Raw genomic sequence first — 13718 nt, forward strand, 5'->3', positions numbered from 1 at the left:
CGGGTAATGAACTGACCACAGCCCCCATTCCCTGTCTCCCTGCACTCTTGGAGAGAGAGGAGTTAGAGAATTCAGGAGTGAAGCTGACCCCAGGAAGAAGTAAGGCATGAGGCTAGGGGTTTTAAGATTTGGTTTTATTTCTTATTATCCTACTCTGATTTAATTGGTAATAAATCACACTAATTTTACTAAGTCACAATTGTTTTGCCATTACGGTAATCAGTGATCACTCCCTGTCCTTAATGTGACCTGATTTTGTTATATTTTATCTCTCCTGTCTACTTGAGGAGGGGAGTGATAGAGAGGCTTTGGTGGGCACCTGGTGTCCAAACAGGGTCAACCCACCACAATTGAAAATCAAAGGGCCAGCCCTCACAGTGCCACTGATTTGACAGCTGGTCTACAGACAAAACTCTTGGTTTAGATTAAACCATTAAAATGGGAATAGTGATACTAATCTCCATTGCAAAAGCACACAGAGATCTAAGAGAACAGATAAAGCCACTGTACCATTGCTATTGTCCCTTCACTACACTGCCAGTTTGTTTCCAGAGGAAAACCTCTAAACATTCACTTACCAGCTCTCATTCTTTATCCCATTAGACTGCCAACCTGACTGCACTTCACAACAGTGGTCATATATATCGTTTTCAAGGACAGATCAAAATTTCCATTGGCATAGGCCAGACTTGCAAATGAATTTCTCTCTTTGCAGAACGCCACCTTCTTTTGACCCCCTCATCCATGAGATGAAAAAGCAGTAAAAAACCAAAAAGTCTGATCACATGGGACTCACAGACCAAGGGCTCCAGCTTGTACCAGCCTTGAAGGCCTGACCAATATTTACTTAGATATACGTGGATCCTGGACAAGTCCAATGGGCCTGTATCAAACTGCAGTGATATTGATATCAGCAATTTTCCTGGAGGTTACAGGTTGTGCTTCTGTGCATAGGCAGATAAAAGGAAGCAATCTGGCCTTTAAAATTACAATTTTTACTTTTTGCATGTGTATATGCTGTACATTCCATTATCATGGATGATTTCACTTCCATCATGGAGTTTTAACATTCAGCCAACTCCTTAATTTTAATTCAAGCACCAAGACCTAAACGCTAACTCCAAATTAAATCAAGTAGTTTAAGGTTCATTTGCTCAAACCTATTAGACAGCTGGATACATTTATTAAACTGGACCTGTGTTAATCCAAGCAAATTGGCCTTTGGGCATACCACAAAAATCAGCACAGTAGAAGAGTTCCAGCAGGGTGGGGAGAGCAGTAGAAGAGCCTCAGCCAGGGCATTTGAGTCTAAGACAACATTTGCCAGTGCAGGAGCACAGAGAGTGAGACTGCACAGTGACACAAGACATATCTAGTTCTGCCTGGGATGGCTTTGGGCTGAACAGGAAAAGCAGTTGCAATCCCTCAGCATGGAACTGGAATATATCACCTAACAATACCAGTTACTATGCACATTACACATCTCATCCTTCCATTCACACACAAATCAGTGTCCTCATTTTCCACCTTGCTTAGAATGCCAGAGTTTACTCATGAGTGGGCACAGAGAAGAATGTGACATGCACATTAAACATCCTGGAAGGAATTTTGATGTGGTGCAGACTGTTGTCCTAAAAAAAAGGTGGTTGACAGTGTTATACCTGTATCCTTTGCTCTACTTCTCTCAGAGTTGAAGTACATTTCATGAAGTAGCTAGAGTTAATGCTTTGCAAAGAATCTTAGATTCGGCCACAGGTAAGTGGCACCATGTTTACTATTCCATATTTCAGCAATGTGTACAATCATAGAATCATAGAATCATAGAATCATAGAATTAACTGGGTTGGAAGAGACCTCCGAGATCATCAAGTCCAACCCTTGATCCAACCCCACTGTGATTACTAGATCATGGCACTCAGTGCCGCATCCAGCCTCATCTTAAAAACCTCCAGGGACGGTGAATCCACCACCTCTCTGGGCAGCCCATTCCAATGCCTGATCACTCTCTCTGTAAAGAACTTCTTTCTAATATCCAACCTAAACCTCCCCTGACAGAGCTTAAGCCCGTGCCCTCTTGTCCAATTGTTGATTGCCTGGGAGAAGAGACCGACCCCCCTGGCTACAACCTCCTCTCTAGGCAGTTGTAGAGAGCGATGAGGTCACCCCTGAACTTCCTCTTTTCCAGACTAAACAACCCCAGCTCCCTCAGCCTCTCCTCACAGGACTTGTGCTCCAGTCCCTTCACCAGCCTCATTGCTCTTCTCTGGACCCGCTCCAATGTCCTTCCTGAACTGAGGGGCCCAGAACTGAACACAGCACTCCAGGTGTGGCCTCACCAGCGCTGAGTACAGGGGAAGGATCACTTCCCTGCTCCTGCTGGCCATGCTGTTCCTGATGCAGGCCAGGATCCATTGGCCTTCTTGGCCACCTGGGCACACTGCTGGCTCATGTTCAGCCTCCTGTCAATCAGCACCCCCAGGTCCCTTTCCACCTGGCTGCTCTCCAGCCACTCTGTGCCCAGCCTGTAGCGCTGCAGGGTTTGTTGTGGCCAAAGTGCAGGACCCAGCACTTGGCCTTGTTGAACTTCATCCTGCTGGAATCAGCCCAACTCTCCAGCCTATCCGGGTCCCTCTGCAGAGCCCTCCTGCCTTCCAGCAGGTCGACACTCCCTCCCACCTTGGTGTCATCTGCAAATTTGCTAATGATGGACTCGATCCCCTCATCTAAACCATCGATAAAGATGTTAAACAGGACTGGGCCCAGCACTGATCCCTGGGGGACACCACTGGTGACCGGCCGCCAGCTGGAGGCAGCCCCGTTCACCAGCACTCTCTGGGCCCGGCCCTCCAGCCAGTTCTAAACCCAGCACAGAGTGCCCCTGTCCAAGCCGTGGGTTGCCAGCTTTTTCAGGAGTGTATTGTGGGAGACGGTGTCAAAGGCTTTGCTGAAGTCCAGGTAGACACATCCACAGCCTTCCCCTCATCCACCAGGCGGAGATCTGATGGTCAGATAAAAGGAGATCAGGTTGGTCAGACAGGACCTGCCCCTCCTAAACCCGTGCTGGCTGGCTCTGATCCCTTGTCCATCCTGTAGGTGCTGTGTGATTGCATTCAGGATGATCTGCTCCATAACTCTACCAGGCACTGAGGTCAGGCTGACAGGCCTGTAGTTTCCCAGGTCCTCCTTGCAGCCCTTTTTGTAGATCAGCGTGACATTTGCCAACTTCCAATTGTCTGGGACCTCCCCAGAGCGCCAGGACTGTTGGTAAGTGATGGAAAGTGGTTTGGCAAGCTCTTCTGCCAGCTGCCTCATCACCCTTGGGTGGATCCCATCAGGTCCCATGGACTTGTGTGGATCCAGGTGGCTCAGTAAGTCACTGACTATTTCCTCCTGGAATACAAGGGGGCTATTCGGCTTCCTGTCCCTGTCTACCAGCTCCAGAGGCCAGTTGTTATTAGGGCCACCTGTCCTACTGGTGAATACTGAGGCAAAGTAGGTGTTAAGTACCTCAGTCTTCTCTTCATCCGATGTCAAGGTATCGCAGGATCAGCCACTCCATGTGCAGCTATATCCAGAGCATCTATCTCAAACATATCCATATCTGTTTGTACTCTATTGCCTACGGTCTGAAATTTAAGTTGGAAGATTAAACAGCTCATATTCGCAATCCAGGTGCAAGCACCATGAGAACCACACAGAAATCTTCAGCAAATGCTACTGCTTTGATCTACCTTTTTTTAGATTACTTTCTATTACAAAAAGTCTTTTTTAAGGCCCTATTCACAATTATCTTCTATACTAAGGACAAAAACAATGTAAGGAAAAGTCTTACGCCTGCATACACTGGAAGGCTTGAGCAGATGAGCAAGTTATCAGTACCTAAATTGTTTCAGATGTACTTTGATGGCTGGCTGTGTGTGAGCACTGAGCCAAAAATATCTGAACTGTAATGTGATTTTGCATCCCTCTATTTCAGTGCAGTATAAACTATGTGGAATTACCTGGTACTTGTCATGGACTAGATGTGTATGTGGGTGGTTGCCATAGCTCAGCTAGGGCACAGCAACTTGCAAAGTTACAGTAGGTGGTTTTTGTTCCTGAGCTCTTCCGGTGCCTCAATTATGCTCCCACAAAAATAATTCAAGTTCTTACACTAAGCTTCCTAACGTGATGTAAAATCTCCATAGACACAGCCTTTCCTGGTTTTTTTTCCCCCCCTCTTCTCCTGCTAATATTGGTACCTCAGGTAAGAGGTTAAAACTCAAGCAGAGTCAAAGAGAAAACAAAATACTTGTTTGCCTGCTATTTTTTATCTCAAGTTCCATATTTCATGTAAAATCCCTCTTTCTTTCTGCTGTGATCTCACCTCAGAGTACACCTTCAATTGCAAATGTAGACAATGATGTGACTTAAACTGCTTTTGTAAATAACAGCAGATACTGTATTGCAAAATTTTCAGCTGTACAATTTACAACTGTAAGAATAGAGAATAGTGCCTGTCTCACTCCTAAAGCCTAAAAGTAAAAACTGTAGCTAATAAGCAATCCTGGTCTCTCCATTTGAAAGCATGGCATTAACTTGTAGTTTCACTTATTTTAACTATTGACAAAAAAGCTCTTTATGATAAATTTGTGCCCATCTTTTGAAAATTTGCTACAAAGAAATCTCATCTCCCTCTCTAATATATTCCAGACTGTGAACAATAGTCATGGATCAACACAAACAGTCCATTCAAGCTAGACTCTTCTAGCATGAAATTCTAGATGCAACTGTTTATTTGAACACCAAGAGCTTTAAAGTAGTGTGTTGGAATCCAGCATTTTATAAGGCATACTGATACATAATGGAAACCCCCATGGTTATTGGAACACCAGCAGTTTTTAAACACTCTGTTGAAAGCCAGTATTATTCCAGATATAGTGGTATATAGTTCAGTTAAGTTGTAAGTGAACACTGGTAATAACAGTGGTCTCCAGAGCTCAGTAGGGCTGATAACAACCAGGTGTAAAAAAGTAATGACTCCTAAGAACAACACAGTACAGGAGAAAAAAAATTCACGAAGGTTGAAGTTCAGATAATGACGACCCTTTTTAGACAAGGAAAAAACTAAAACACAAAACAAGCAAAGGCGAGGAGTTTTTATTAGGGCTGAGAGAGTTCCCTGTCTCGTGTGACAAGCTTAGGAAGTGAAAATAAACCAAAGGGTATCTGTACCTTGGTGCTGTTGCCAAACCACCAAAAGTAGGTAAGTGTGCCTGCCTGGCTGGGCCAAACTACAGCAGTAATGTTGACATCCTTGTTTCTGATGGCGACAAAGGGAACACTCAGATGGACGTGCTCCACTGGACCTGTGGGAAGAGAAAGTTCATTATTTGAGGCTTTGAGTTAAATCCTCCCTGCGCAGTTGTAAAACAGCAAGAATCTTTAAATGAAACACATGTTCTATGTCAGTAGCAAGCCTCTAGTTTAGCAATAAAAGAGAATTTCAGCACTCAATAAGCAACAGAAAAACATAGATTAATAAACACTAAATCTTATTTTTTGTTTCCTCCTAATTCTAGAGTAGCCAGAAATGCACATTTTCAGGAGTGTTGATTTCAGGCAGGGTCGGCGCTGTGTACAGAAGAATTCTTTAAAATGCATTTTGTGGAATAACAATGAACTGGCTTTGAATTAGATAGGGAAGTTGCTGCTGAAAGCTAGAGGGATAGGGCACAAGAGAGAAAGAAAATATAGCCACTGAGCTACTAAGATTTGCGAGGAAATCATTTTAGCCAAGATGGCTTAAATCTGGTTATATAAGAGGCATTTATGACTTGATTAAATACCCCTGACAGTATTTTAAAAGGTCTGCAAAAGAAAGATTCATGATTTTTAGAAATCCTTGCTATCTTCTTGACTTTGGTCTGACTTTGGGAAGTCTTTGGGGAGTCAGTTACCACTAGCAAAAAGTCATGAACTACGTGAAAGATGTGTGCATTGGCATACCAAAGCATTTAACTTCCTGAAGCACTTGTTTCTGAAAGAATTAAAAAAAAAAAAAAACAAAGTACCAGTGCAAAGTTGTATCTCATAAACCCAATGAATGAAGTCCAGAATTAAGACAGTGTCTCTCTAGAAAAACCAATGTGAGTAAAAAATTCCGAGATTTTGTTTGATAGTTTGTTTAAATCTTTTACTATCTCCATTGTTCCAATTCTTGTTTAATCTTTTTTTTTTGCTGGTACTGAATTTCAGCTGATAACTGCTGTCCATCAGACAGTGTAACCTTCTGAGTAGTACCTTTAAAACACCTTTAAAACTGACAGACTATCCCTGTGAGATGGAAAGGATGAAATAAGAAAGATACTTTTTTCTAAAACATTCATTCTGGGAAGCAGAAACTTTGGTGATTTTAACTGAGAGGATCTTCTTGTGTTACCTCTCAGCTCTTCAAGCATGAAATAGGGACATTAATCACTTCTCCATCTACTTGGATTACAAAGATTTTGGAAAGCAAGAGCTGTTCTTTTACCACCAGAACATACAGCTCCAAGCACAATGGGACACTATTGTTGCTTTTGACTCCTTACAATTTGATCTTTTTTTTTTTTTTCCACTTTTCCCAAGGGCTATCTACCAGCAAGTCACTCCTGAGCTCTGACCACAGAAGGTACTTTGGGTGCTCAAGAATAGCAGGTTCCCCAAGTAGTTTGTGACAGTGCATGTAAGAGGAAAAAACAATAATATTTCTGCTTCCTTTAAATGTCAAGATAAGCAGCTTGACCGCAGATTCCAGAAAGCTGGAAAATTGACTGACCACTAATAAAGCTGCAGGGTAGAAACTAATGTTGCTTGAAGCCAGGAAGCTTTTTGTTTCTTTTTTTTTCTTACCTTTTTTTTTTTTTTTTAATTTTATTTTCCAGCAAAGGATTTCAATACCAGACAGATTATACAATAAGAATGATTCACAGGCATTTTTGTCTGTGCATTTGATCTCCAAGGTCAAACCTCCTATATTGACTAAGTACATCAAACTAAATTAAAACTCTAGTACTGAGTTATCACCTTGTTTCAGCGTTAGCATGAATGTAAGGGCTCACAAAATATTTCCCTACATATAAGGATAAGCTGGCTACCTAAAACTCTGTATAAGTCAAAGGAGAGATCTGAGTGGCTGATGAAGAAAACTGGAGTAGCGCAACCAGGCCAAGGAACTGTCCCTTGCTGCATTCTGCTTTAAAATTCTCACCATGAAAAAGTAGTTCCTATGAGAAAAATCAGACAATCCATACAAATCTGGTTGTTATTACCAGGTAACCATCACTTTTGTCAGCTAATGGTCCAAGGTGAGGGAAAAAACAGTTAATGCTCTAATAACAGGTTGTTAAGTGCAGCCATGATTGACTTTGAGGGAATTATGGGCATAATAAAAGCTTCAAGGAACATTTATTCCTTCGCACAGGGAGCTTGAATTTAAAAAGGAGAAAGAGTTCTTGAGTTTTGGACATTTCTAACTTGCTTCCTTGCAGCAGGAAAGCTCAAGTAAAAGACAGGCATGGGGACATTCTGATAGGTAAAGAGGGAAGATAGACATGGCTGTGAACACCATTAGGGGCAAAATCAGATGGCGTTCTCTGCCCATAAGACCTGATAGTCTGAGAGTAGGACAAAGAACTGGGCTCTTCCTGTCTCATCCTGCATTCCACACCCTCTGCTTTCTCCTGTGGCTTTGAGAAGTTAGCTGGGAGCTCTGTATTTGAGTTTGCTCATGTGTCAACTGGAGGGAAATTGCACTGATCTACCAAACAGGACAGAAACATCAGGGATGTACGGTAAACTCATGAAATATGAAAAGCAGCACATTAGCCCTCAGTATGTTCATATCCCTGGAAGCATGCTCGGCATAATCTTTTATTTCATTTAATAAGCACTGTAAACTCCAAAATCCTGAATAAATTAATCAAATTTTAGTAATTTAATCTAAACTCCTTGGAATTAGACATGTTTTGAGAATACACATTTGGACTTTGTTTCATATGCTGCTTGGTCTCTGACCCTTTCAAGAAGCCCAAGAAATTTTTTCTGTATCCCTGAAGACTGCAAATATACTTGTGTTAAAAAAAAGAAACCTTCCCTTTCTCTTAATTCAGTGGTTTATTTAACAAGTTAGAAGAGTGCCCAAAAGCCCAAGACTTTGGAGGACCATGAGCTGCGTGTGCGTGTGGGTTTGGATGTATACTTAGGCACCACTGAAGCTACAGGGATTTTCAGTGAGGTCAGATTTTCACCCAAGGAATCCAGTAGGTGGAAGTACTTACAGACCACATGCAGGAAGAGGACAGCTGTGTCAGAGCCCAGGCTGTTCTCTGCATATGCAGTCACCTGGAAGATTCCAGCATTCTTATACACATGCCGGATGCCATCCTCAACAGGGCTGAAATTAGCATAGGATACAGCAATGCCGTCTCCAAAATCAAGCTGAATGTTTGTCCTTTGGAGATCACCCTGCAACAGAGAAGGCTCAATTAGGAAACTGGGTTGACAAGAGGGAGTTATATTACTCTCAATCCCACTTCTCTGTTCCATTTCATTAGCACGTACACAAACTTGTAACTTTTCAAAAAAAGCCTCACTTTGTTCTGTCATTTCCTAAAGTGGCCATACTCCAGTCAGCAGCTGGTCATTATATTCAAGCAATGCTTAGAATAATTGATCATTTACACCTATAAAGAGATGTTACCCTCTATCTTGGGTTTAAAGATTTGTTGAGGGCAGAGTGTTCAATGTGCATATATCAAGGGGACCATGTTTGAATCATGCAACACAAGGCACGGTGGGGGATTACATGTCACTGGAGTAGCCAGAGCTTTCCACAGCCCTTCTTTGAATGGGTGGTGGCCAACAAGTACCTCCATCAGAAGCAGTGAGATGGGAGACACCATACTGGTGATAGGTTAGATGTTAATGGGAGAACAATTCCCATGTGAATATGGGAGCATTGGGAACAGTCTGGAGACAGAACAGTGGTTGAAGTGGCTCCCCCATACATTCCAAAGACATAGAACCCAGTCACTGAGTCTAGCCTAATCTAGTTTTCCAGGGTTCCTGTATAGTCAGTGAAAAGAGAGAGAAAGAAAAGACCAACACACCATCCTAAGATAACTGAGACAGGTGACATGAATCCCCTGCAAATATCCATTCCTATACCCTGATGATAGAGAGTTTAGAAGACTAGTTTCAGCTAGACATGTAACTTCAGGATGGCTAAATTTATACAGGTTGAGTCCCACACTGAGGACTGACAGATTTTTCTGTCTAATGTCACTCAACACAAAGACAGGGCCTAGATACACAGGAGAATGAAGTAGATGATGAGAAAAACCTCTTCTAGGATTACTGTCAATGACAGTTATTAAATGAAGGAGGGAAAAGCAGACAAGAAATTCCAGCACTGCAGGTATTGTCTAGAGGCAGTAGTTGCACTATTTTAATTTAATTCATGCTTTAAACTGCTGTAGTTGAACTGTAGAAGTGTCTGTTATTTCAGTTTCTTGGAGCCTTACTTTATACTTGCCCCCAGCTGACTAATGGTAACACTAAACAAGGCTAATTTAAACAGAGCTAAAGCCCACTGCAGTGATTTTGCTAAACTGAAATAAAACTAGAACTCAGATTAAATCTCTGTAGCTTTAGTTTTCTGCATATACATAAGACATATTGTCACAAGTCCCTTAATGAAAGGTCTCCACTGTATTCACTGTGGATGAAGAAGATACCACTACCTTTCGGAGATGTTCCTAGCCCCAAACTGAAGCCAATCCCTAGATATATTGGGGATAAAATTAAAAGTTTAAAAAAAAAAAAAAAAGAAAAAAAGAAAAAAAATCCCTGCTCCTAAGTTAACCATTTTTTAAAATAGGGAATACAGAAATATTTCACAGCCATCTCATAAAGCCCATTGTAGCTGTAATCACACAGGGTCAGGATTAAAGCTAATGTGCAGTTTTAGTATATACTGATGTAAGGAAGGGAAGCAACCTTATATCTCATTGATGATTCTGACATATCTACAGTCCCTCCACAGTCAGCACAAATCCTGCAGGGTCCTAAACTGGGCTCACTGAAAAAGACCACCTCACGTCCATAAAAAATTTTTCATACGGTCTGAACACATTCATACATAGCACAGATTCATTTTGGATCACAACTTCTTACCACACCAGGACATGAAAAGAGAGGTCCTTAAATCAGGATTAAAGAGCTGTTGGGCTGTTCTATCCCACATGGTCAGCAACTCAGACCAAACATGCACAACAAAGGCACACGTGGAGATAGAAACATTCATTAAAGGCAAGGGGTCCCAGTTCTTGCCTTCCACTGACTCCAGACTCATGGGAGCTGCTGTCTAACTGGTAATTCCATCAGCCTGTATAAGTGGCAATTGCTATACTGACACAAGCAGGATGCTGTGCTCTGCTGCTTGTCCCTGTCCTGAAAGTGCATCTGACCTTGCCCTTTGAATGGAAACCTGGGAGCACACATCAGAACACAGACCACAATGAAGCAGGTCCCCTGAGAAGATAATCAGGTCCACAGCAGCCCCCACAGACTTTGTCCTCCTCATAGGCAATGCCTGCATTAACAAATCAGTGTGCAGGAAGGGTATTTTTCAGATGTGAATTTGCTTTGAGTCTATGGTAGGGGTCTTCAGATACACACCCATATAATCAGGATTATTGTATGTAGTTTTTGAAATATGGATATTTGATTATATATGTTAGATCACTCTCCTTCCTTGCCCCATCATTCACATTCCACAAGATCCAGGGGAGTTTTGGCTACTGACTTAATCAGGGCACCGTTTTCACCTCTGCCCCTTCTAGGACACTAAAAATCCAGTATAAACCAAAAAGAATACCTGAAGGACTAGAGCAGTAGGGACACTAAATCCTATCTATAATATTGAGTAGTCAATAACATTCTTTAGACAGAGAGGTTTTTAAGTCACTAAAAACAATTCTCTAGCAGGAGCAAAATTATACTCTTGAGATATTCAGTTATCTGATAGAAAGGCTCCCATAGCTTGTTAAACCTTTCAAAATCACTTCTCAAGGGAATGTATTAAGACTGCAAGTTCATCTCATATGGAAGACACTGAACAGAGGATAAAAATTTGATCTGGGCTGGATTCATAACCGATGACCTCAGGCTGAAATCTCTTGCACCAATCACGGCAACTCATCTCCTTTGCTCTTTTCTATTTCCTCCTTGCTTCTTCAATATGATTCTTTGTGAAATGAGAAGGTTTGAAGTAGAGAAGCAGGAACAATTTTTTTGTGACTAAACAGTAGCAGGTGATCTTCCCATCCAGTTATGAGTTGGGTCTTCAATGTAAAGTCTGCCCATCACACTAATTATGTTTTCTTTCTTCTGTCAATACATATGTATCCAGTATATAAAATATTAAACAAGTGTGCTAGTCCCACACAATGATATAAGATATTCTGGAGTTTATGAATATAGATTAAAATAGAAATGGGGGCATTTCAAATGGAAAAAAAAATCATTGCTCCCCATATATATTCAAAAGGCACATTTTATTGCTTTAAGCCCCATAAACTACTGCAAGGGAATGAGGTAGGGACTGCCACAAAGATTGGAGCTCTGTTTACTGAAATCAGTGAGTAGACAAAGGGTAGTGAAATGGGTGGAGTATTGCCATAGAACAGTCCTTCAAAGTCATCACCATCAAGACTAGCCTGGAAAAGTTGTCATGCCTGGAAGCCACACTAGTGAAGTGACAAAAACTCTAGAGTCAGAACAGACAAGAACTGTAGGTATAGGTTGAAATTTTGTCTTTCTGAAGTTAAGAGCCAAACTCTCACTGATTTCAGGAGGGTTGCATTTCATCTAACATATGCTTGGGGAAGGGGTGAGGGGAGTGTATCTACATGAGGTATTTTGGTTCTTTTCTAACAAAGCTCTCAAACTGTTTACATAAAAATATGGCATGATTTAGATTAGACATTGGAAAGAAATTCTTTACTGTGAGGGTGGTGAGAACAGGATGACAGAACAGGATGATGAACTGGAACAGGATGACCAGAGAAGTTGTGGATGTTCCATCTTTGGAGGTATTCCAGACCAGGCTGGATGGGGCTCAGAGAAGCATGGTCAAGTGGGTGGCATCTCTGCCCATGGCAAGGGGGTTGGAACTAGACCGTCTTTAAGGTCCATTCCAAAACAAACCATTCTATGATTGTGTAATGTGGCTACCTCTTTCTGTAAACACAGTTCAGCAATTCTCTAACAGATGTGCAGAACTTCAATACTTGCTCAGTGCTGGTCATTGCTTGCCTTCTCAGCTCACTTGCAACTACAGCCCTTGCAATTATAGAGCCTTGCCATCACCTTCTAATGACCGAAAGGGGGAAACTATGAGCTGACATAAACAGCAGATAAGGGAACAGAACACTTCAGTAACTGGAGCTGCCACATAAACAACCATTAGGCCTTAGGGGAGTTTACCTACTCTTCAGAAGGGAGCTGGGGATGCACGGCAAGATGGGGTACAAAACCAAAACAAGATCAGGTACAAACAGAGTCATATATCTGGTCAAGGACACAACTCCATACAACATCAATTTGGCAGTATATTATTTCTTTATGATCAAACCCAAACTCAGATTAAAAAAAAAAAAGTCTAAAAATGTTCTTATCTCCTCATGTTCCCTCATATGTATACACAGTCCAAATCACAGTCCAGCCCCATTTTTTAAAAGCACAACAAAATCATCAGTCAGTCTGCATCTCCTTGTCCATAGTCATTGCCACACATGTATTCTGAATACTGCTATAAACAATACTACTAAAGTTAATTTTATAAATCCTGAGAAATTCAGGTTTTGATTAACTATGATGAAGTCTTCATTTACCATTGACAGCATAATGGTCAGTCACATCCATATATTTACGGTGTGTACTAGAAGGTAGGGAAGAACTTGTCAGGGTTAGTCTGAAACAGCTGGAAGGCTGAATAGAGACCACACAGATGTATCCATAGGAAGGCTTGCCAGGCTGCTGTTTGGCTCAGAAAGTCAGTGTAAACATAGGCACAAAACTAACAACCAGCTAATAAACAGACTGACCAGAGAAGGTGGAGGAATTCAGGAATGAATCTGTATGACAGCAAGGTAGGTAATAATTAAGACTTCTACAGAAACTATTTCTTCCAACTACCAAGGAGTCCTTTGACGACAATTCTTCTCAGGTTCACACTAAAAAACTGGAATACTTTTGTCCAAAATCTAAGTATTCCTTTTATTTTCTTCTTGAAATGTCCATTATTTTAAGAAACAAACTCAATAGACAACACAACAGTCTGTAGAATAAGCTGTTCACCAACAAAGACATGTTTTTGAAGATCCTCTTCCCTTAGAAAAGCAATTATTTCAAAGAAATGTTTTTCTAACTATCATTATTTTTCAACAAAGGACATAGAGTGAATGCCCTCACATATTTATTCAGCTGCCTCTTCAATCTCTAAAGTCTTACAGACTCCACTCTACAGCTACCTTGACTGCTGCCTTATTCCCCATCTGTTTATCATTCTTTGTACGCAGCAGTTCCGCTTGAGTTCCTTAATAAATTACTACTAGATTCCTAATTTTTAGATTATATCTGTTCTTTTCTGAACTCCCACTCTTAGTGTCTATACAAATCATCTTACCATGTCA

At 41.4% G+C, this 13718-nt stretch overlaps 1 protein-coding gene across 1 annotated transcript in view; it reads right to left on the reverse strand.

The window, feature by feature from the left end:
* SORCS3 (sortilin related VPS10 domain containing receptor 3) overlaps window positions 1–13718 on the reverse strand; it is a 289152-nt gene that overhangs the window by 18890 nt on the left and 256544 nt on the right. The window contains exons 19-20 of the mRNA XM_050338477.1: window positions 8301–8487; window positions 5215–5348 (exon numbers count right to left, since the gene is read on the reverse strand). Of these exons, the coding sequence (XP_050194434.1) occupies window positions 5215–5348; window positions 8301–8487 (321 nt within the window). The remainder of the gene's footprint in view (window positions 1–5214; window positions 5349–8300; window positions 8488–13718) is intronic.

Source organism: Myiozetetes cayanensis, unplaced genomic scaffold (genome assembly GCF_022539395.1).
Source record: "Myiozetetes cayanensis isolate MyiCay16 unplaced genomic scaffold, myiCay2020 scf10, whole genome shotgun sequence".
In the NCBI taxonomy this organism is placed as follows: Eukaryota; Metazoa; Chordata; class Aves; order Passeriformes; family Tyrannidae; genus Myiozetetes; species Myiozetetes cayanensis.